The sequence below is a fragment of the Myiozetetes cayanensis genome, unplaced genomic scaffold (genome assembly GCF_022539395.1).
Source record: "Myiozetetes cayanensis isolate MyiCay16 unplaced genomic scaffold, myiCay2020 scf9, whole genome shotgun sequence".
Classification (NCBI taxonomy): Eukaryota; Metazoa; Chordata; class Aves; order Passeriformes; family Tyrannidae; genus Myiozetetes; species Myiozetetes cayanensis.
The window spans coordinates 13,694,507-13,719,293 of NW_026088185.1; the positions used below are offsets into that span (position 1 = coordinate 13,694,507).

The 24,787-nt window shown below is 36.0% G+C and overlaps 1 protein-coding gene across 1 annotated transcript; it reads right to left on the reverse strand.

Moving 5' to 3' along the window:
- Positions 1-495: 495 nt before the first annotated feature.
- On the reverse strand, positions 496-24,717 carry DNAJC10 (DnaJ heat shock protein family (Hsp40) member C10). Its single transcript, XM_050339526.1, has 23 exons — positions 24,337-24,717; positions 23,699-24,060; positions 22,083-22,248; positions 20,289-20,339; positions 18,870-18,952; positions 18,551-18,682; positions 17,582-17,675; positions 17,313-17,390; positions 16,031-16,074; positions 15,524-15,661; positions 14,128-14,217; positions 13,237-13,350; positions 12,336-12,450; positions 10,472-10,599; positions 10,095-10,211; positions 9,235-9,336; positions 8,176-8,331; positions 6,694-6,827; positions 5,168-5,221; positions 4,636-4,783; positions 4,083-4,202; positions 2,964-3,080; positions 496-2,407 (listed from the first exon to the last, which is right to left on the reverse strand). Exons 2-23 carry the CDS (start codon positions 23,897-23,899, stop codon positions 2,396-2,398), a joined length of 2,394 nt encoding a protein of 797 aa, XP_050195483.1. The 5' UTR covers positions 23,900-24,060; positions 24,337-24,717; the 3' UTR covers positions 496-2,395.
- Between the last annotated feature and the right edge of the window lie 70 nt (positions 24,718-24,787).

Consider the following 24,787-nt stretch of genomic DNA (forward strand, 5'->3'; position numbering starts at 1 on the left):
AGCATTTAAAATTGGAGCATTCACTCATGTACTGTTTCATCTTCCACTTGGTTTATTGCTTGGATAAATGAAGTTGAAGGTTTTTCCTTTAAAATATGAAATTAAATTTAAGTATCAAACCAGTTAATAACATAATTTGTTTTGAACTTTTTGGTTTTGGGGGTAGGGGATTATATGTCAAAATATTTGTTGACTAATACAGGTTGTCATTGCATTTTGAAAAGATTTGGATTATTCTGTGTGGTTTGGTGGGTTTTTTTATTTGTTTGTTAATGTGTTTTTTCAGTTGGTTGGGTTCCCCCCAAGCTGCTTTTTGAAAACCCAGAAAGGGCAGCTGGCAAAAAATAACCCATGAAAACTTGGAAAATCTTAGAAACCTTCATCACTTACAGCTTTTGTTCTGTTCTGAAGATTATTTTTCCCCATACACATCCATTTGGTCTCTAGCTTAGAAATTTAAAACTCTGGATGCAAAGAGAATATCATGATGCAGAATTAAATCTTAAAAATAAACTTTATTGATATTTAAACTAAATCCTCTTTCCCACAGTCTAAATTAATTTTGAAACCAGTTGCCCAGACAAAGTAAGTCAGGGTAGAGAATATTTTGATGTGGGTAGTAGTGTTGTCTTCTCATAGCATTTACCTATATTGCTTCAGATGACTGACCCAGAAAGAAGTGATACAGTAACTTTTTATGAGGAAATGAAGTATGACTAAAGCCACAGCAAAACCAGAAAGTTCTGAAGTTACAGGCATCTTATGGAGGAGACTATTCCAGTAAGCAGTAATAAGAAAGAAACTGAGTATAACTAGGCATAAAGAAGAAACTGTACAAATGCCAGCACTAGGTTATTTTTAGTAGATTTTTAACAATAGAATCCTAGAGAATGTAACCATGACCTCATTCTCCAGCAAGAGAGTACAGGGTGGGAATTGCAGTTACAGTGACATGCAAAAACTGACCAAAACAGAATTTGTATTAAAATTGTTATTTTGGACTGTGATTAAATTTGAAGTTTGATTTGGAGGGGGGAAGGTGTACTTTATTACAAACAGATGCAATATGTTCTCTTCTTTCTCAGAGTAATGTGCCACAAAACCACAAATCAGTAGAGGGAACTCTGACCATTGGGGAAGAAATGTTTCAGTGTGCCAAAGTTACTTGAATCTTCCTTTCTTGCTGCTTTCTTTATGAAAAAAATTACTTGCAGATAACAATGTATTTACAAATCTGTAATACTCATACTACACTGACTAGTCATGCCAGATCTAAATATATCGAGAGCAGGAGAGAAGTCCATCTGACAAGTTCTCAGCAGCATTTTATTGAACACATGAAACAGTTGTTTGCAGGCATTTTGTCATCTTCTGTAATATTTCCTGTCTTTTGAGAAGCTATGAAAATATTACTTCTCTAGAGTGGGAATTCTATTAAGAACTAGGAGGAGATATTGCAATGTACATTGTTCATTATTAAAGAAGGCACTTGCTATCCTGCTTGCCTAAAAATTATATAAAAAACAAACAAAAACACCTAAAACATGTCTGCAGAGAAAGGGAAAGTGGTAAGTTCAAGAGGTTAAGTAGGTCCACAGAATACATTCATATTTAAATATTTAAAAAGACAATAATAAAAGTTATGACCTAATGACTTAACTAGATGCTTCTATGGCATAACTTAATCTTTGAAAGTCAATGAAACACAGTTTGAATTACTTTATTTTTTTCTTACTTAGAAAAAACACAACCCCAAAAACAAACCAAACAACTAAAGAAGCTCTACAAAGTTCTGTTCATCCAGGCAGCACTACCAGTGCTGCAGAGTAATCCACTCAAGGGTAAGAGCAATTTAATTCAGTAAACATCCTGCTACCACTTCTTGATTTTATTTCTTTAACAATTGACTAGACAATACTGCTACCCCAAAGCAGAATAATCATCAGGTACAATTGTTTGTCTTTCAAATAGACAATCCCTCGTTATGTTTCTGCATTGCAGAGTGGTTTGAGTGCATATTCAGCCACAGGCTGAGTGCCACATTCTAAAAAGCATTTGAAAAGAGACAGAAAAAAATATAAGGAACTACTAAATGGGTAGGCAAAAGTAATAAGAGTTCACATTGCTGGTCAACTCTGGTGTTTGGCCAGGAAGAAGGTAGCTGGTATATCAGAAGAGGGACATGCAGAAACATTGAATGCCTCCACCAAAACCAAAATGCTTGAATCTCCCCACAGTTTAACAGAATTCATACAGTCACATATGCCTGTGAACTCAAACTTGTTTTCATCTCTCTTGTCCTGCCAGGAAAGTAACCATCCTTATATTTTCCTTGTGGTGTCTTCTATATCCACAGCTTCAGAATATCTTGAATCACATCTAACTTCGGTACCACTTAGAGTTCATCCTAGTGACAAGAAAATAAACAGTGGAGTTTCTCTCAATGTACAAATAAAAATAATTTTCTCCTGTGATTTTAAACGTTTCTGTAGTACCAATTTTTCAACTGAACAAGTGTTTCTTAAATAGAATTCAGGGTACTTAATAGCCATGTGTTAATATCTTCTTTCTGAGTTAAAATGTCAATCCCAATCTTGCACTGCTCAGCCTCTGTAATGCGGTGTCTGCTTACTAAATCTAGTCCAAGGACTACACTTAAGGATACAGTGCAGTTCAACCATTTATCTTTAATGCAGCTGTGCCATGGACATGTCCATGTCCCATAAAATCCTGTCACAACTGGTGTTGCAACTGCAGTGTTCTCTGTTACATCTGTAGACATCAAGAACTGAGGTTGAATGAATAACAGTAACCAGAAACAAGACTGGAAGTAAAATGTACCCGGTCCTATTTGAAGATACAGCATTTAATACTACAGATAAAGAACCAGTACTAACATCATTTTAAACAGCTATTCTTTACAGCAAGTCTTTTGCAAGAGGTCCCACAGTAAGTGTTCTTACCTTATTTCTAGATTTTTTTCTTTTTCCTTTATTTTGCATTGCTTCTAATTTTTCATTCAAAATGTCAGCAATACCTTTTGCATCTCTGCTGTCTATATATTCCCCAAGAACATTTTTCTTAAAAAAAAAAAAAAATAAATAGAGCATGGGTAATATATACATAATTTTACACTGAATAGAAATCTCTCTACTTTCAGACAAAATTCAAGAGCAATGCAGGACAGAATACAATGGTTCTGGTAGGCTGATTTATGATTCATGGATATATTTTTGTCTTTGTTTAAACAATGCTAATTGTCTTCACAGTAAGAACACACTCTAAGCTCCTGGTTTTCAAAACTACACAGATTTCATCTTGATCCTTAGAGAAACCTGAAAAAGTTACAATTTGCTCCCATTTATTCAGCTAAGTACTTAAGGTGGACAGCTGTTACCAAGTCTGCCACTTTGTAATCTATGTTTGTGAAATCTGTCATTGTGGGTCGCTGCTTTGGAGACCTAAAAAGCCTGTACCCTTTATCACAGAAAGTCTTATTGAATATGGTGGGATTGTGTGAGGAGGGGTTTCTAGAATTTCCCATAAATGATTCAGTGAAAAAAACCCAGTAAGGTATAATTAAGAGAATTGCCTTAACTATGAGGAATCACTGAATACTAAAATCATTGAATACTTTCTCTTCAGCATTAATAAGTTTAAAAAGATGGCTATAATATTCTCGAAATTTAATATATTTTTAAATTTTTTTTTTTATCTTAAAATACATTATTTAAGGCAAAATTATGCTTTTAATATAATCAGATTTCTCCTTAGCCAAGATTATATTTCTCCTTAGGCAAAATGGCTGCCTGCTTTTGGGTTAGCTGATGATAGAACTGGTAACGGTTGAAGAATATTTTGTCACCTAAGACCTCTGCAAAATTAAACCCTTGCCTGGTTAAGCCCCTATTTTAGTTACTGTTTTATTAATTTGCAGTTTACTATTACTGTATCACTGTCCTACTATTTTAAGTATTACAAATGCACTTTAACATGTTACAGAAATATTCTCCTTAGTTTTAATGTGAAATGAAATAATACATTTACTAACAGTACCTGCTCAGCAGCAGGTGACTCTTTACCTTTGTTCCTTGGTAGGGGTAAAACTTAACAGTAGGATAGGCTCTGATATCAGCAGATTGACAGGTCTGACCATACGCCTGACAGTCCACTTTCCCAGCTTTTACTTTTCCTTTAACGGCCTAAAAAGAAATGCTTATAAGAAACAAACTTCAAGTTTCCCCTGGTGAGTGTAAGCAAACAACTGGAATAAGCCAGCAATAAAAGTAAACAACTAAACTGCAGCTAAAAGTAAACAAAAAGACCTGTTACTCAAATCTCTTAAATACTTGAGAGTAGTTGCTTGCTTGCTTCCCAGACTGTTAACCTTGTAGCAGGAGTCTCTACGTGTTCAGCAGAGGACTCCAGTTCAGAGCAAAGCACAAAAGCACATCACAGCTCCAAAGGTCACCCCATCATAAGATGAAATCTGTCTCAAAAGAGGGTCTGTGTGTCTAAGAAGGAGGCTCATTGGAGTACTGTAGTTTTTGGATGACTGCTAAGAAATAAAGTGCTGATAAATAACATTTTAACCATTACAAGTATAACAATCTGCTAATACAGTTAGAAACCTACCCTTGCAAGGATCTCAAATTCAGGAGCAAAATTTTGGCAAGGTCCACACCAAGGAGCATAAAAATCAATGACCCAGTGATCTTTCCCATTCAGAACTTTTTCTGTGAAGCTCTGAGGAGTGAGGTCTACAGACACTTGTGGTAAATATCTGTGGAAAGGAAGAATAACAGTCATAATACATTCAAAACTTTAAGCAATATCCAAATTTCATTTAAGAAAAGATTCTGAAATTAAGAATATTAGTAGTCTGGAAACCACTACTTCACACTTTGTACTGTAAGAGAATCACTTTTTAAAAGTGGTAGACAAAATAATAATATGGTCTTCAGGAAATGCACGGACAGCAAGGAGTATGCTATTTCTGCACATTTTAAAAAAGATAAAAGATGTAGAAACTTTAACATCTTAAATTAAGCAATACATAAATCCAAGTGTTTCTAAATCTTGATTTACATAGTATTTAAATATTTATTTCTCCTAGTAAGCAAAATATATAAGCAGCTCATGACGAAAGTTTAATGCAGTAACTTACCCCAATGCCCAGCCTCTCAGGGAATAGGAATCTCTGTGCCATCCATTGTAGCTACTGTATTAAAGAGAAAACAAATCCAGTTGCACAGTAGTTTGAATTATAATGGAAAAAAACCCAATCTCACTGTGAAGAGTGACGATAAACAACTAAAGAATGTAAATGCATATGTTTTAGGATATATTTCTACCTTGCTTTCAAATCTGAATGAATGAAAGTCTTGTAAATACAATTCAAAGCTACAGAATTTAAGGACTAGATGATCAAAAGAGAGAGAAGAAAATTCTATGTCAAGAAGCACGTAACCTCTGATAACTAGAAGTATTTTGGATTGAGGATCCTTGGTAGTACTCCAGATTAAATTGCAGGCTCTAAGAAATATGAGAACTAAATCAGAATATTGTAATATATTTTATAGTTATGTTCATTCATTACGATAAAACAATTACTATGTATATACATTTCCCTTAATTTAACAGCAGAAAAGCCAGACAAACTGGTTACTTGGACAAGGATTTAATATTTGGACTTTCAGGGCATTGCTTAGTTTTGAAATTCCCATGTCAGGTTAGAAAAAAAAGATTAATTCAGGATTCATATCCACTGATATCAGTGATATCAGTGCATTATATCGTATCCACTGCTATGATCCACTACTTCATAGCAAAGTATTTGTCAACAGGGTTACCTGGTCAAAATTTGATTTGATAGTTTTTGGTGATCTCTATTTCAAGACACAAATTTCCATATCTTTGCAGGAAATAGCTGACTCATGATTAGCAATTTGGCACTTAACAGTCATATTCACCAACTTAATTGTTTTAAACAAGAAAAAAAATAATTCTTTCAAGAGAAATTTTTTCTAGAAGAACTAAATAAAAGCAAGCATTGCAATGCTGAAAAGCTACTGAAGTCTGCTATTGCATACTACGATGAAGAGGCATTACAATTTACTATCTGCCAGCATTTAATACAACTCTCCAATTTGTGAAATAATGAAGCAACACATCTGCTCTTTCAGATGGTTATCTGTCTTTAAAATATGTATGTGCTTCCTGAAATCCCTGGATCTTCAAACTGTACTGTGAAATGGAGGGACAGGCTGTTTGTTTGTGGAGAGATTTTATTTCCATTAGAATTTTTTTGTTAATTAATAATATTTCCACACTAATGACACAGATGAATGGATGACTACATGCAATGGGCAATTTTTGCAGCGTTGCTAACAGATTGTTGACAGGGAGGATGATCAAATAGTGACATCACCCTGTTCTCTAAAGATAAAGCTGCAATCCATTACACCTAGTAGTATTTTTATATTATATGATTTAAATTAAGATTCCTGTGTCAGTCCAAACTACTGAAATGGCAAAATGAAATGACAGTAGATTGAAGTAACAAAACCAATGGTATCCAGTACAGTAATATCATAACAGCCTATTTTAATAGCTGTGATGATTTTAATATACAACAGTATTTGTCCTGTTCCACATAATCTAATGTTTCCCAAACTGAAGCAATGTACTTACTAATACTGATGAGCTGTGTTTGATTTTTGAGGAAAGAGTCTTATTTCAGGATATCCCCGAACACTTTCTTGGTGACAGAAAGAATAGTATTTTTGACAATCTACACTGCCTACACTGATTAATCCATTTAACATCTGAAAAAGAAAGAAGAAAACCTACAATCAAATATGTTAATCAATACTACTACAATTTCAGTAATACTTCAGAATTTGAGTATTAATCACTTAATTAGGGGAAAAAAATCTCAACAAAACAGACCAAGATTATCACAAGGCTTTCTATTCCTTGTAAATGGATCACTGGTATCAGAGCCAGCCACCCATGTGCACTGCCATCATGCACATTTGTTTAATATAAGCTGCACACACGTGGCTCACGAGGCACCTACCTGATCTCAAAGGTACCTACAAGTGGGATTATTTAGTAAAAGAAATACCATGTCACTGTGTTTCCTGTCATAGGAGCAGTATCTCTGACAGCTCCTGATACAGTGCAGATGTGCTATCAGTTGCACAGCTGGCCTGTGCCCTGAACACACTGTACTTGTTGCAAAGGCCCAAAGTACCTGGCATGGGCAGGGAAGCTGATGATTACTGAATGTGTACTATAGAGCTACTCATGCTTTACAGACATTTCACCAGAAATAAAATCCTGGCTAGAACTCTGAGTCTAATTGAGTTCTAAATGTCTCAAAGTCATGGGCTTATTTCCAAAGCTCTATTTATTTTCCAAAAAATTTCTAGTTCAAATTCCTGGAAACACCTTCAGGAATGATTGTCAGAGATAATATTACTTTTTCAAATGAGAGAGAACACTGTAATGACTTTGCAAAAGAAGTACATGTAATTCAGCAAACTGATAATCAGCTTTAAAGTATGTGGGATTTAACATTTATTTATTTTCAGGGAAGAAAACAAGATCTCAGAAAAAAACATCTTCCTGATATAGGAAGTAATTAAATTGGGCACAATTGAATTCCTTTAATCTGAAATTCAAGTCAGAGTTTCACCAAGGTCTCAGTGCTTCCTTCAACAAGCACTTCCTCTGTGCTTCCTTCCTCATGATCATAAGGATCACTGAGAACAAAGTGGCAAATTATTTCCACCAATTCTTATCTAATTTATTATAAATCTTTCTGTCATATTTTGTTTTAAACAAATGCAGATCTGTTGCCTAAATAAAGCACTAAGCATCAAGAAAAGCTAGTTACTCTACAAAGTTTCTTAGATATTGGAAAATACACTTGTAACCAACAGGAAAAACTGGATTATAGTATCTATGTATTGAATCTTTTAAAAAACCCATATAAAAACTTTGTATTTGAAACAATATAAAACTGTCAGGTAGGAATTGTCTGTTTTGTCTGCAATATAAATCTCTAGATTTTCTCACCTGACAGTTCTCTTAAGAAAGCAGTTGCATCATCTCAGTAATTCCCCAGAAGAGGAAACAAAAGCAGAAAAATGTTTGAATGTCATTTACCCTGGCCATTTTTTTCCATTCTGGCATTAAAGCCTGACAAGGTCCACACCACGGAGCGTAGAAGTCCACCATCCAGATTTCCTCTCGTTTTCTTCTCTGAACTAATTCAACAAATGTCTCTGGTGTTAGGGAGACCACCGATGGATTCCTAAGATCCTAAATAAAGACAGCTTACAGATATATGCTGGGCAACAGTAAGTTACCCTGTATCTAGTGCCACCATGTACAGACTGCCCCAAATTCAGAGAATGTTCTGTGAAATTCGCTTGCTGCTGTGGGAGGGAAGTCTCCACACACTGAAAAGTGTGGAAGCATCGAAAGTCATCCCTTCAACTTACAAATCACATGCCTGATTTGTTGAGAAAAGCTATCAAAAAATACATCCAGGCTCCAAAAGGGAGGTTTTCTGCCTTTTCTCAATAAAAGGAAGTAAAAGGGAAGAAATTCAGTTTACATGAACCTGCTTTTTCTGAGCTACCTGGAGAGAACAGTCTCTTCAGAGAGTGGAAAACAGCCTGTGGATATAGCAGTGAAGAGACCCTGAGTGCTGGAGCAAAGCTGGGTACCACAACTCCAACAGCAACAACAACCAGTACCAGTGATTTGCCATTCTGTGGGCTAAGAAAGTTCAAGGACAGCTAAGAAATGTGGAGAGCAGCAAGCAAACTGACAAAAATGTGAGTCTCATCCTATGTCAAGCTGTGTATGTGAGGCATGTTCATCTTAAAAGTATGAACTGCTGTAATATTAATTCCTCTACCCTGCCTGTGAGACAGAAATCACTGTTCTTACTTGGCAGATTGGAAGAGATCTTAATTTATTTGCTAATAATCTCAAAGAAATTACTTGACAGAGTAGGGAAATGAGTCCATTAGGTGTTAAGTCCCTGACTGACAGTTGCTGGATCACTTTTCTTGCCCAAGGTTTTTTCACTCTTTATCCTCCTAGTCTGATGAATTAAAAAAACCCCAAATCTTAGAATCTTCCAACTACAGAACATTTTTTTTTGGATGAGCTGCTTACAGAACAAGACTGCATCAAGCATTATAATTCACGTACCTCTATAAACTCCAAGATCTGCTCAGCAGAGTGATGTCCTTCATATTCGTGAACATCAGACTGGTTGAACACAACTGTTGTTGGATAAGCTCGAATGTTATGCTAAAAAAACACACAATAAGAAATTGCACAGATTGATTAACTTTCTGGTACTCACCTCTAACTGTCATTGGTATTGGTGGCTCATCTATTCAACTCATCTATTCTGTTTGTACAGTACAACTGCTCAGATTTACACGCAGGTGGGAATCTGACACCATTAAAATCAGCACAAAGAAGATGCCAGTTGTATTTGGAGATGGCATAGTATGTTCTCAATTTAAAAACCAGCCAGTAATTCTTTCGCTGTGCTCCAGAAATAAAAGAATTAATCCATGGGCCCTCTAAGCCTTACATTTAAAGCTATTTCCAGTCCTCAGGTGGAAGTGTTTGTACTGTGTGAATAACTATTGTTTACTATTGAACACAGACACCTCCATGATTTGAATTCTTCAGTGTGTGAACACGTCTAAATAAAACTTGAAAAAGCTTGTCCTTTTTTGCTTATTTTGCATGTGTTTTGAGACATAAAAACAACTCCACAGGAATTACTAAATTCTAACATTTCTAGAATCTTCCAGTAACACTATGAAATCAGAACAAAATGGGACTTGTATTTTATGTTAATATACTTTCTATAGTTGTTACACAGTTCGCTCCTTTGGAAAAAATTATGATGCGAGTGCCTGTTCTGTTTACTACCCTTTAAGAAAACATTAAAGGACAAGCATTGTCTGCCCTTATCCGTCTACCCCCAGCTAGAAGAAAATAATATTCTTTAAAAGGATTATATTTCTTTACTTTTAGTTCCTGCAGCTTACCATGTTGCAAAGCCCTTCGTGGACAGTACAGTCTAGCGTTCCAAATTTAAGCTGACCATAGAGATGTTTTGATGCTTTTCTCAGCTCTGGTAACAAAGCTCGACAAGGAGGACACCACTAGAAAACAAAATGCAAGTAAGTGCAATTGCTTTCCCTGCAGCTGGCTCTCAGGAGAATGTTTGAGATTAGTAATATGCTGCTTTGACAACAGACTACACTAAATACAAAGCCCAGTCTAGGAATTAATGCTGCCAAGGAATGAGGAATTAGAATACCGTCTCATGATCCTGAAGGGTGCTAAAATACTCCTTAGTACCTTGTTACATAGTTACAGAACAGATTTTAGAAGAAGAAGAATGTAGATACTAAATATTTACCGGTGCGAAGAAATCCACAAGCCATGGTTCCTTATCTTTTTCAGGAAAATTCTGAGGTCCCAGTGTGATGACATGGGAGTTCACACTCTCTTTGGCAAATGCAACAATGTCATATAAGATCTTCTTTCCTTCAAAGAACAATGTAGAAAGGAAATTTTATTTTTCCCTATGAGAAATATCATTAGAAAACTCTGTGAAAGCAACATGAGTCTTTCAGTTCCCTTGTCTGATCTTTAAACATGGCTTGCTTAAATAAACGTAACAGGTACTGACTTGCTTTTTCTCAGGAAGACAATGTTAAACTGTCCAAACCTACACAGGCAAGACATACTGCAGGTGATAGTTGATATTTGGCTAAATATTAAACTGGATAGTTACCCAACATTAGCCAAATAAATGTTTTATCCAAGACAAAACATGGTTTTGTCAAACAAAATGACTGAAATTTGTGGCTGTGTTACTGTCTTACTATCGCTGGAATTAAAAAGTTACTATTCTAGATGACTTGACTTGGCAAAGGGATTGACACAGTAAAAACTATAAGTAATATTGATAAATCACAGCTATTTAGGTGTAACAGGTTCCTGCTCTCACAGCTTCAATGGGCAAAGATCAAGTATCTTCATACCCTTTGTATGTATACATATTTGTCAGCAGAAATGAGAGTTTGTCTTGAACTGAGAATAAGAACTTCTGGGTGATCAAATCTTAAGTCACTGCACAATAACTTTATAAGACTTATTACTGTTCTTAGATTTTAAACTGTTGAAGCCCTTCAACATAGCTTACAAAAAAGATCCCTTTGAGTATTATTTTGTCACAAACACTGGAGTGAGATGACTATTGGTAAATGTTCTACATGCCATCTATTTTGTAAATAGTAAATCAAACCGTTCAGAAAATTGTATGTACTGTAGTCCAATGCACATCTCTTACACTGTAATCTCTACCATTATAGAAAAGCTGTATGGATATGACCCTTTCTTGGCTTCTCTGCAGGAGGGGAAATTGCAAGAAGTATATAAGGCTTTTCCTGGCAGCAGTCATTAGAGGTACAGAATCATCTCTCGCCCTTAGGTACATCTAATATTTTCTAAGTAGTAAAAAACTTTTTTCCTTTCTTGTTTATTACAGTACTGAGGTTCTGATTTAATTCTACCAAGTTGTTGCTGATACTTCAGAGGCTGAAAAATGAGAACTTCATCTTGTGTAACTGCCTTGTGCTGCATTCTGGATAAAGCTACACCTATTACTGCAAACTACAGTTTTGCTTCTGGCTCCCTTCTTCTTCAGCCAGCATTTTTGAATACTTTCAGCATTAAATAGTAACATAGTCCCAACTTTTCCTGAAAGGAAACTGCTGTGTTGAAAATGAAAGTAAGTGGTAAAAGTCTCAATTTAGTTTTCTTTTGGACAGAAGTTAACAAAGCACTGAATTAGATTTACTGCAGTCACACATGAAAACAAGTTTCTCAGGTTGGCTGCACTGTGGAACTAGCACGTTAAGCCTCTATGAAGGGTGTGTCTTACAGCATTCATTGGTTATCCTACCCAAAGCAGGAGCTGTCCTGATCAGCTTCTAAGATTTAATTTGTATGTAATTATGTAAATGATGTTGAAACAGACATCATAGTAAAGACAAAATACATCTCTTGGCATCTGATGACTGCTTATCCAGGAAAAATAAAAAAATGAAAACCAAAGGAAATTGTAAGTTTGTGCAAGGCTACATTACAGTCAGAGGAAAAACAGCAAATATTAAAGCTACAAAACTGTTCTTTGGGAAAACAAATGCAGTTTGCCAAAGATGCTGTAATTTCAAAGGGATTATGTAATGATTTAAAATTGCCAAAGTTTCCCCTACCATGATGAATTTCATAATCTCCAGTTCCTTTTCCTTTGAAGACTGCTAAAGAAGGCTGATAGACATACAGTTTGTTGCAGATGGTTGGTGAAGAAAGGCAGTCAAACTTGCCAACCTGTTTAACAGACAGTGCCATTGTAATTAAAATAGCCTAATTTATATAAATTAATGTATCTTGAAAGGCAGTAAGAGTTAGGAAAAAAACCAAAATTATGGAAAAGTAGTAGCCTTTTTGTAAACAACAGAGGTCTTAAGACAAACTGGGATGTTCAAGGAAAACTACTAGCACAACTACATTAGGTTGCTTGCTAATGTTTAACTTAAAGGCCAAAATGGGGGAATAAAAACTTCAAGTTAGCTCCCTTTACCCCCCCCCAAATAAAATAGCAAGGAAGCAGAAAGACATTAATGTCACATAAATGTGACATTAAAATTCTTCTATTCAAAGCAACAATTTTTTTAAAAATACATAATCTTATAGAATACTACAAGCCATAGTCCTTTAGTACAAAGTTTTAATTTGGTTTCTTTTTAAGAAAGCGTTCAACATGATCACAGGGCTTTCTGAATAATTAAAAAATATAGTTCCACATACATAAATTTGATGTTAAAGTGTTAACTTGGAATTGTTAGCTGAATGGGATCTGCAGCAACATTTCCCATTAGAGAGCAGATTTAAAAGACAGTCTTTCCTCATTACTTTTAAATTATTCAAGCTGCATGGGAAACTTAATTGCTTGCTTTAAATAAAAAACTTTACTACAGAGCTACCATATTATACTATATCTCTTTCAGTACCAGAGGTGGCAGGTGGTAGCAACAGCTAATAACAATAAAAATCATACCATCTTGTTCTCAGGACGTAAGTGGAATTTACCACTAAATGACTTAGCAGTCTCACCTGAATATGTTCATCTTTAAGTAAAAATTTAAGTTTCTTAAATTCCTGTACATTTGATTTATCACCCTCCCCAAACTGGAAGAAAATCAGCCACCGGTGATGAGCCAGACGGTCCTTTAAAGCACAGGGAAAAAAAACAAACAAGAAAAACACAAGACAAAACAAATTAATCCCAATTATACCAACCTGTAAAATTCTTCTGTGTTTTATAAAGGCAAATGCCCAGTTAGTCATCTAATCTCCATGTGACCTCCTCAATAAATTCTTTCGTGTAGTGCTTCCACTAAACTTCCTTTTACTGCATCATAACCAGGAAAGAGGAAAAAATCTAAGAACAAGCTGGCTACAAGCTACCCTCTATACTTTCTGTTTTCATGTGCATTTCCTATTGTAAATTATGCTGCTCTGTGCAAGTACAAGTGTGAAAAGAGGTTTCCTTTTTTCCTCCAAGTCATGAGTTACTTCTATGACTTAATTTCAGTTCATACATAACTACCCATGGATTAACAAGGATTTTTTTCTTTCGTACATTAGTGAACAAAATACATTTAAAACGAAATTCTCTACAATGTAGTTAATTTTAAAAATAACCCCAAAGTTACAGTTGCAGAGTAAGTTGCAATAGCAATTTCTGTGGTTTTTATTTTCCTATGAAATATTCCCCCTTACTGTTGTTTTTTTGCTAAACAGCAAAAATAAATGTAGAGAAACAATGTTAAATAATTTTGGGTACAGAGAAAAAGAAGTAATTTTCAGTTAAATACTAGGTTGTTGTGTCAACAGGTTTTGAAAACTGTAAGAAATAAAATATATAAGCTATATATATATTTATACTATCTAATATCTATACAGTTTATACTAAGAAATTTTAACATATTTTTAAAAAATTACCTCTAATGATGCTGCAGAAATAATTTCAAAGTCTGGTAGATGCTGCATTACCTCCTGATATATTTCTCTGGCATCCAAGGAGTTAAGAAACTAGGACAGAAAGTTAACTGTCTTTATTACAAGGAATTACAAACATCAACCTGATTGTTGATGATTCGTACTAAAAGTGTCAGGGAAATTATTCTGATTTGTTCCTTTCCATTAATTGGAGCATGCAGTTAATAACATGCTATTTGACCAAATTCGTTTCCATACAAATAATTTCACAAACATCTCTCTCAGAATACTGCTTTTTAGCTCATTTGCCTACAATATTATACTCAAAAAAACCTGTATTTTGTCAAGACAGGGACTAAAAGTCTGAAATTCAAATTTCATACCAAACCCAACAGTCAAGTTTATAAGATTTCCAATCTATTCTTACAGCCTTCCTTAACTGCACTGTACAGATATTTCAGTTTCTGTAATTTCTAAAATTTCGGAAGTATGAATCAGTAAGTCAGAGTTGGTAACTTACAAGGTTCAAAGTGGGTAGGTTACAATTCCCTCCTTTGAAAGAAACAGCTAACAGTAGTGAAAAAAAAGGAACAACCGTGCCTCAAACAGAAATGTCTCCCATCAATTAAGAACGTTGAAACTACCATACAAATGTAGGAGGAGGTTGCAATATTAAAATAGAGCTGAGCAGTAAAATCTGTACTGACAGACACCGTAGGAGTACTTTTATCACACATGTCAGAGTAGCATTTCTCAAAGTTGTGATACCTGGGGCATATTCTTTCTGGAATAAAAAATGAGGGGCACGTGGCAAATCACAGAATCATTTAGGTTGGAAAGATCTTTAAGATCATCAAGCCCAAGCCTTAAGCCAGCAGTGCCAAGTCCACCCCTCTAAACCACGGCCGAAGTGCCACAATTCCCTGTTTTTTAAACACCTCATGGGATACTGACTCAGCCACTTCCCCTGGGCAGCCTGTTCCAATGCTTGACAACCCTTCTGGTGAACAAATTTTTACTAATACTCAATCTAAACCTCCCCTGGCAGAACTTGAAGCCATTTCCTCTCGTCCCAGGACTTTTTCCTTGGGAGAAGCTATCCTTTCTACCAGGATAGCTGCATAACAGCTTTAGAAATAGCTCTTGGGCCTGTCACACAGCACATCCTACCCCTGATTCCCACAGCTGCTCAGGGAGGCTCCTGAGGAGGTGGCTTGGCAGCCAGGATCCCTGCCTGAGAAGATGGGAGGGATATATACTCATAGCAGAGCATACCAGCTTAGAAGAAATAGGCAAAAAACATCTTTTCAGTGGTATATAATCAGTCTGAAAATGATTTGGACGTTCCTTTAGCATGGTTATCACTTTATCTAAATACAGAACGAAAAACAGCTCGTACCAAAACACCTCCTTTCTCTTTGTTATTTATGGTGGCTCCAGGTGGAAAGTATGCAGTAGTACTAGATGAGACATCTAAATTATCACAAAGCTCACCCTGGGTGCCACAGTCCATCCAGCCTACATTAACAAGACCTTCCTGTAATTAAGAAAAAAACAACACAAACCAAAACCAAATGCAAAACCAAAGCGAAGTATTTTTTAATTTCAAATTCAGAAATACTTTTGAAAATCCCAACAAAGGCAATTATATACAACATTCAGAAAATGGAAGGAAACCACACTGTAATTCATTCGTTAATACTCATTCATATTTTATAAAATTCTTAAAAAAACCCCAATGTTATTTCAATAGCTACTTAGTCAAAGCATTTTACTTTTCTAAAAGTTAATGGGTGAAATCTTGGTTCCACTACACTCAGAGTTTTAGCTACAATTTGACACTTTCACTTCTGTTATTTTGTTTTAAATATAACAAGTAATGCTTTCAAAGGGAAACACTGCTTACCAACATGCCAGCTAGCTTAAGGCGAGTTTGGTAACTCAAGCAATCTGCAAAATAAAAATGATTTATTTACAAACATAAAACTTTTCCTTATTAATGTAATAAACCTACTCCTGCTTAGAATTACCCCTTTCCTCCCTACAAATGTGACCATTTGTAAAAGCATGCTTCCTAGCTGTTCATCCAGTATTTCAGTGACTTGGAGCTGTAACACCTACTAATGAGCACTTAATGATTGTCTATGCTAAGTTAAAAAAAACCCCATGAGTAACGTTTCTCTTGCTTCAACATAGAATCTCATTTAAAAAATGTTACTATTTTATTTGCTATCTTGAGACTGACCTTTAAAATTTGTTAATCAGTGTTTAAAAAAAAAAAAATCCAAGAAGTATCTACATACTGTCTTGGAATGATATTTGAATGGAAATATCCGTTTTCTGTGATACAAATAATCGCCCACTATAATAAATACATCACGTGCTTTAATTACCCATCCAGACTTTGAACAGTTACCTTCAGATGCAGATTTTTTTTTTTAAATAAGAAGATGCATCTTCTTAACTGAACCACAGTTGAAAAATTAATAACAAAAGGGCTGCAACTTGAAATCAAGCTATTTACAAATGTAAAACCAAGACTGCAGCTCTGGTTATTCAGTTCACAGAACAAAGGTCTCTTCATAAGGCTGAGAAATCTTTGTTTGTCAAAGGTGGAGTGCATTTACTTAGCTCTACCAGCTAACCAAGGTAATGTTCTCATATACTTAATCCAGTACTGATCCCAGGATAGCCAGTGACAAACAGCTACAAAAAATAATGATCTAAACTCTGACATGAAACCAGTGATAAGAGCCAATTACTATGTCCAAACCTAAGAGAAATTATTTAGCTAAATTTTGAATACTGGTGGTTTAAAGGGTAGATACATCCTTTCTTCTACTTAGCTATCATGACAAGCATGTACCTATGCAATGTACCTGTCACTTGAGCTTCAGCTGGAAACTGAAGGTAGAAGCTTTTACTGACACTTCCCTTCCTGATGGGTTACACTTGAGTGCCGCTTTAATGACTCACGGGACATTACAGAAACACAGCAGTATAATTTTTCTATTAATGTCCCTTTTTTGCCTCTGAAATGAAGCTTAAATGACCCACAGTCCAAACACTGTGATCACCTAAGATGTTTTACCTTTTTTTTTTTTTTAGAAGCAAAAGGTATTATGCCATTATCAACAAAAGTACTTCTTTTTCCATCACCTTATTTGAGAAGTATTTAATATACCTACCCCCACGTTCAGCACAGAAGGTGATCAGCCAACCAACACCAGAAGCAAATGAAGTTTCAATGGCATTAACAAAATTTCCTAAGAGTGAAACAATTTGCATCAGTTTGTGACTAGTTAAATGTGACTAGGAAACAAGGTTTATATTAGCAAATTACATAAACTATTTTTAAACTCAAAAATAAGACTTAGCAGCAGTTAAAAGATTCAGTCGCACACATAAATTCTGCCATATTTGGTAAAAGAACAGCCCCCCGAGCAAAATCAATTACCTGCCCATAATTCAGTGACTGAGCTTGTAACGTACTGCATGGCAAAGTTCTTTAAGCTCTCTTTTGACCTGTCTCCATAATATTTCACTGGTTGCTATAGAAGACAAAGAATACAGCTTATAAAATTAAGAAAAAAAGAAAATGGAACAAAACTCCATCCCAAAACCTACTGTGTTTTTGTAACAGTACTTATGCAACTGCAGGACCAACCCTCCCACCATTCCCTCTAACTGTTCTCTCCCTCCCACACTGGAATGTTTGGAATTTAACCTTAATTTAAATTTTGTAATGTGATTTCTTTCCAAATGCAGCCCCATAAGGATAATTTAGCCTTAGAAACACTAACTCTCAATGACTGCATTTCTATTTAAATAAAACTTGCTTGCATCTCTCCACCTAGCGTTTAACCTCTCAAAACTCTCATTGTCCAAACGTACCCACCTATTCCAGTGCAATTTGTACACCAGCCCAGCACCATCCCTTAACAAGCAGCTGTAAAGAGCCACCTACATAATGCAGGTAGCACGGAGGAAATCTTAGGGAAGGAATTTTCAAGTTTCTTTAGGCACATGGTCACATTCTTTAGACTCAAACCCCCAGACTATGCTTTGTATTTGAAAAGTCCATTACAATGCTATTAAGAGAAACTGTTCAAGGAGACTTGTTGCTTTGCTATAGCACTGCTGCTGACACTATCTTCCTGAATCAGAAGTGATATGTTGCACAAAAAAAAGTAATTCAGAAAAACCATTGTAAAAATATACTATAACTCATTGTATTATATACACATTATATAAATTATATATATTAATAAATATATATTTTAAAGTTAACTTTAAAAGTTAAATTTATTAGAGGAAGTAACATATTAAAAGGAAGATCTTTTTGTAAATCTCTACGATTGAACAAGTACTAAAGAAATAATGTTCCAGATTTCATTCTAAAAACGCCTGAAATTTTATCACTCACCATTCCAGTTTTGAAAACATACAGACTGGGGTAACTGTTAATCCCTTTAATTCGACAAAGCATTCTGTTATCTCCACAGTTGACAGCTCCAATGCGTATTACTCCATCCATCTCCTTAGCAAATTCTCTCCACTAAAAAAAAAAAAGTTAAAAATAGAGGTAATTTTCCTATAAAGCTATAATGAAAAATGAGCACAAGTTTTACTTCTGGCATTCTGAATTGTTGTCTTTGGTTTCAGATTCAATATAAATATTCACTTCATTAAGTTTTATGTTATTAAAAACAATGAATTTTCAGAGTTAATTTACTTGTACATACCGTAGGTGCTAAATCATGGCAGTGGGAGCATCGAGGAGAATAAAAATTCACAAACCACAGTTCTCCTGAGTTAACAGCAGCATCTAGATGGAAAGAAGAAAATTACATGCACATCCACAATATAGTTATATCTGGAATATACATTTTTACTATATTGTATTCCCCAGAAGCTGTACTAAGTATTTAAATGTCAGGCACAGTAACAGTAACTCAGATGAGATAAAGATTGTATCTCACTTGTACGCTGTTCTAGGCAGGTGCACAAAAGTCTCATTTCAGAAGCTATCAGCACCCTGACTTTCAGCATCTGTTCTATTAATTTAGGAAAAAAGTACTCTCTGCAGATTAATCTAGATGAAATGTGTGATAGTTCAAGTCTGGTTACAAAATACAAGTACTAGAAGATTTTTACCCACTAGAATTTTCCATTTCCTTATATCACTTTGTATGTAGTGGATTCCACCTGGCAATCTTTCTATGTAGAATTCGTGTCTAAGAGGAGAAAATCCAATTCAAAAATCCAAGTTATTGTGATTACTAGAGAAGTCAAGGGAAACATAATTAAATACTCTTTCTTATGAAAGAAAACTACAGCAACAAAATATATTCCCAGAGCGGTTCTCAGCTGGAATGACATAGCTTTCAGCCTTTCCAATTTTGGAAATTATTTTTATAGTGGATTTTCTAATTTATATTTGCCTATATTAAAATAACCACACAAAGAAGACAACTAAGCAATGTGTAGGCTCTCCAAATAACCCAAAGCAAAACCAGGTTCCCAGGGAGAGCACCATGAGGGTCTGCTAATAGAACAATTTACAAAACTAGTAGATCCTGTCTGTACAAAGGAAACTGTATTCAAAATGCAGACGAAAAATCACACAAAATCCAGTATTTTTTCCCTCTACTCTCTTGTTTATAAACAACTTGGCTATAATTTTAAAAGAAAAAACATGGATGATATCCTCACTGAAAGTGTTATCTTTCCACACTTTGTTTTACTTAGCTGTGTTTTTCCTATCTGGTATCCCCTTCTGGTTTTGAACCTCTTGTGCAAGGCACAGGTGACAGAAAAAAATGATAGAAAAGTTCTATCAACTGCATTTTTATACACGAGAAATAGCAGTGGTAAATTAGGAGAATAAAAATTTTAATTAAAATTATTTCCTTTTACAGATCGCACAAAATATCTTTCCAACTTAATCTAAACTGTTTATCAGTACTGATCTATCTGCTAACTAGTGTTTATCAGGAAGCACTGAGGGAGCTTTTTTGTTTGTTTTCTCATGTGAAGATGATTTTCTGACAGGTTTTTGTATAGACATGTAATAGAAGCCTAAAGATACACAGCTCAACATGTAAAAATTGTTACTTTGGGTGCCATGCTGTCAAGGAGACAGCCATTTATTTAAAACTTACCAAATTCTCCTCTATCCAGTGTTATAATTTCAGGATCATCATCATAAATACCTGTTAAAAAAACCCAACAATTGCTTTTTATTTTTCTATCTCTAAAACGAGGAAACAAACTGTCATCTTATTCACAAGACAGAAAACAGTAGCTTTAAGTTGAAATACTAAGCCGGCAAAGATAGTTTTTACAAAAATGCTATATTTGTTTAGTAATATGTAACCTTAGTTTAACCTCTTGCTAACTCCTGCACTCTCATGCTACAACAGCCACTATCAGAACAGAATGCTGGTATTTTAGTAGACCAGCTGCTGAGTGAGCAGAGAATTATAACTACCGCTGTTATGGCAAGAGTATTAGAAATAACATCAATCAGCTGTCAGATTAAAATTCAGGAAGCTTCAGCTCTCATTGGGAGCTTTATGCAATGTCCAGAAGTGTTCACTTTTCTTCTCAGCCTCTGGTTATTTGAACATTTAGATCATAAAGGCGTTTCAGCCACAAGCTTTTCCACCAACAGAATGTGTGAATGCAGTGGAATGAAGTGGACAGAAGAAAGGCAAGGAAGGCAAAGCTAACCAGTCCTACCTAGAGCATCACTACAAAACACTACTACTTCAACTACACAAGGAAGGCAGCACAGAGTTACCAAGAGTACTATTACACCATATTATATTATGCTACTATGGTGACAGATTTTTTACAGTACCTAACGTGGTGAGGTGTCATTTCACCTGAGGTATACAAGGATTAAATAGAAATAAATAATAAGAGAAATTAATTTCTACAAGTGACAAGGTACTTTTTACTATCCATTTATATCTTCTGTAATATACATATACTCACCCATGTATATATAAAGTATATATATAAATCTACATTTCAATATATACACAGACATATAAAATATAAAAATAGATGCTCTCCAAAAGACTGGCTAATAGACATTTAAGTGTATTGTTTTTTAATCAAGCAGTGCAACTTCAAGCAGATAAAATTTCTTAAATCTGTTTATCTGAAGAACTTGCAGGATAATATCCATATTTTTTTGTGATAGTTGCAGCTCTGGTTTATTCAATTTCAACTTTCATAGACACGAAGTTCTTAGATATTGGGACATATTAAATCAAACTACACCAAAAGAAATTATTGCCATGGTAGAGTTTCCTTTCAGCTTTTTCTTTGATCTCAATCAAACCATGTTTCTCAGCTCCCTATTTTAGCTTACTTGTGTTACAGGAGCTCTGAGAACTGTTTATGGAAGCCTTTCCCCATGACTACTGAAAATTTATTGAGACAAACATTAAATAACTTGTCTCAAGATCATCATATGATGCTGGTTTGGTTTTTTTCATTTTCTACTACCTCTTTATTGATCTCTAATTGCATAACTGCATATAAAACAGGCTGGACAATGCAAAAATCGACTCTCAAAGTCCATTTGAAGAATATTTTATCTAAAACAAAAAAGGTCCTCCTGCATTAAAAAGTTAAAAAGCATCCTGATGAAACACCCTGAAATAGAAGTAAAAAAAAAAGCTTTGCACTTCAAAAAAAACCAAAACAAACAAACTAGAAGTTAGATGACCTGTAAAAAGATAAGCAGCAGGAACAAAAGGCTAGGTAAATAGCTTATTACATTTTTGAGTACCAGGGTAAATAAAATACTGGGTCAGCAGAGAGAAAGTGACAGCTACAAAGCAGACAGAAATCTGGAGAGGATACATCAGAAACACATAATACTGATACTGCATTTACTTGTGACTGTTTTAAGCAAATCTCAAACATACATCATAACTTACCAAAATCATAGCGATAAAAGTGCCAGCTTTCATAACGCCCTCCTTGCTGCTGGTCCTCAAGACCCTTCTCTCCGTATTTATCATACTTCTTCCGTAGATCTTCATCTTTAAGGACTTCATATGCTCTATTTATTTTCAGAAAATTTTCATGTGCATTTGGATCATTCTATGTAAGGAAAACTATAATTAGTAATTAATTAATAAACCATATTGTGCATGTAATGCTGAGAAAATAAACTTTGGGAATCCAACTTATACCCCTAATGATGTCGGTTGTGATAGAAGCAGACATTGCACAGTGATCTCCAAAAAACTACAGTAAAGTTTTCCTTTCCTGAAGCCAGATGTATTCTTGCCTTATTTCTTTATCCTCACTAAACTACCAAGTGAAATAAAAAGTGAACTGTAAGGAGGCTTTAACATTCTCCAGTGATCCCTCTTCTTTCAGCTCTCTCTCTTCAATGGAAGAAAAAAGTACTCAAGAATGAAGACTTACCATTTGCTCTATAATCTTTTCCACTCCCCCAGAATCCCCACTCGTCCATTTCAAAATCTCTGCTATAAAGACAGATTCGCCCCTTCTGGTCTTACAGTGTAGACAGATGCCCCCTTTTTTTATTTAAAAAGCATTCTAGCTCTAGGTAGCTTTGGAATTAGAATGGTGAAAAATCTGCAGACATATTCTGAACCCCAGTTTGGGTTCTGCGCTGGTGCAGTGTAACAGTGGTGCGCAAAATCTGCCACGCTCTCCCACTTTTGCAACTTCTGCTTACACATTTTATTCAAAAGACACTTTTTCTTAAAAGATTCTTTAAGACACATGGGAAATTAATTGCCATTATGGAATTTGTCTAATGGTTTCATCTTCTATATGTCATCTTTAATGTTGACAATAACCTGTTTAAAAATCTTTAGTAGTATCTGCATACTTATAAACTACAGAACTTGACCCAAAATGTCATTATTTTGAAGGTACCAAGGTAAGGAAAACAAAACTTGAAGTTATATAGGTCCAAGTTGGCATTTCTAACTTTGTTGACATTTGCCTTTCTCTTTGAGCTCTGTTAGAGGCTCCAGTGCAGTCTGTGAAGGCAGGCCCTGAGCTCATATGGAATACTGCTGTCTTTTGGGGCTCCATGCAGGTACAGTTTTACATATTAAGATCTAAACCCTCATATTCCTGTCAATTTCTGCTTATTTCAAGTCATTTTGAGGAAAACCTGATGTTTAAGTTTAAAAGTGATTTCTTCGTATTTCAGACTGAGCCATTGAAGTCCATTCTCTCCAGTCTAGAGCTCTTTATAACCTCCATCATTATGCCTCGTCAGTCCCAAAATTTCAGTTTTGCCCTATATGATACTTGGAGACGGATGTCTCAGAACGGGCTGTTGTTATTTGCTATTTAGATGAGACTTGATGTTAGGGAAAGAGTTAAGTTCCTCTAAGCTAAATGGAAAGAGAAACTCATCATTACCAACAAGGATCATTGAGTCCAACTCTTAAGTGAATGCCCCATAGAGGGAGCGAACCCACAACCTTGGCGTTATTAGCACTAGACTCTAACCAACTAAGCTCCATTAACTCTACAACTTTTACTTGATAAAGATGTAACTTACCTGATTTTTATCAGGGTGCAACTTTAATGCCAGCTTTTTGAATGCTTGTCGTATTTCTCTACTACTTGCTTCTTTGGACACTCCAAGTAAACTATAGTAGTCCTGATCAGTGCACACAAGAACTATTACACATACTAAAACTAGAAATAAAGATCTTTTGAAATATCTAATACAATCTCCTTGGGATGCTAAGAACCCCATTATGAAACCTTTGGAAATTTTACACGTTCTGATCCAAGCAGGCTTTGGGAAGAGCTTCCAGTAAATCTGCCAATGTTCAGAGATACAGTTGAATTTATGGCAGAGCTCTTCAAAATGCTGGTTGCTCTACTTCATGTCATGAGTCTTGCAAAAGTTACAACCTATAAGAAGAGGAAGGAAAAAATAATCAAATAATACTTATTCAATAAATACAGGTCAGTAACGACCCCCACTACCAGCTTGTGCAGACTGCACGTGAACATTAACTTTGTTGACGGCTAAATAACTTCTTTCTGAGGACCACACGAGTGACAAACCATCTCTTCATTGTGAATGAGGTAATCACGCAAAGCTTCACTGAATTACAGTAATTGCCACTCACCTGTATCACATTAAAAAGGGGGGTTTAGGAGGGCTCACTTTTCCTTCCAACTTACCTTCAGTAGTGCGGGGAGGCATTTCTTTCGCAGGGGCCGGGTGGCTCTGAGCCCGCCGCGGGGCGGGGGCTGCTCGCCAAGGAGACGGCGGACGCCCTTCCAGAGAAAGCCGGGCGGGCGCCGAGGGTCGGACCAGTCGCGACGGGACCCGCCGCCACCGGAGGTACCGGGGCCGGGGGTGGCCGGGCCGTGCGGGAGGGAGGGAGGCACCGGGGCCGTGCGGGAAGCACCGGGGCCGTGCGGGAGGGAGGGAAGCACCGGGGCCGTGCGGGAGGGAGGGAAGCACCGGGGCCGTGCGGGAGGCACCGGGGCCGGGGCGGAGCTGCCACCGCGCTCTGCCCTCCCCGCGGGCGCGGTGCGGTGCCGGGCCAGCCCCGGGGAGCGGCGAGGACGGGGCTGCGGGAGGCGGCGGTGGGAGCGGGCCGGGCGCGGAGCAGGATGGGATGGCAGC

Bases quoted from the DNA above. Each gene is read 5' to 3' on its own strand.
- DNAJC10 (XM_050339526.1), bottom strand. From the start codon at position 23,899: ATGGGGTTCTTAGCATCCCAAGGAGATTGTATTAGATATTTCAAAAGA. The intron at 9,337-10,094 runs GTAAGCTGCAGG...GTGTTTTTTTAG, and splicing joins ACGAAGGGCTTTGCAACATG to CATAACATTCGAGCTTATCC. The intron at 6,828-8,175 runs GTAAATGACATT...TTTCTTTTTCAG, and splicing joins AATGGAAAAAAATGGCCAGG to ATGTTAAATGGATTAATCAG.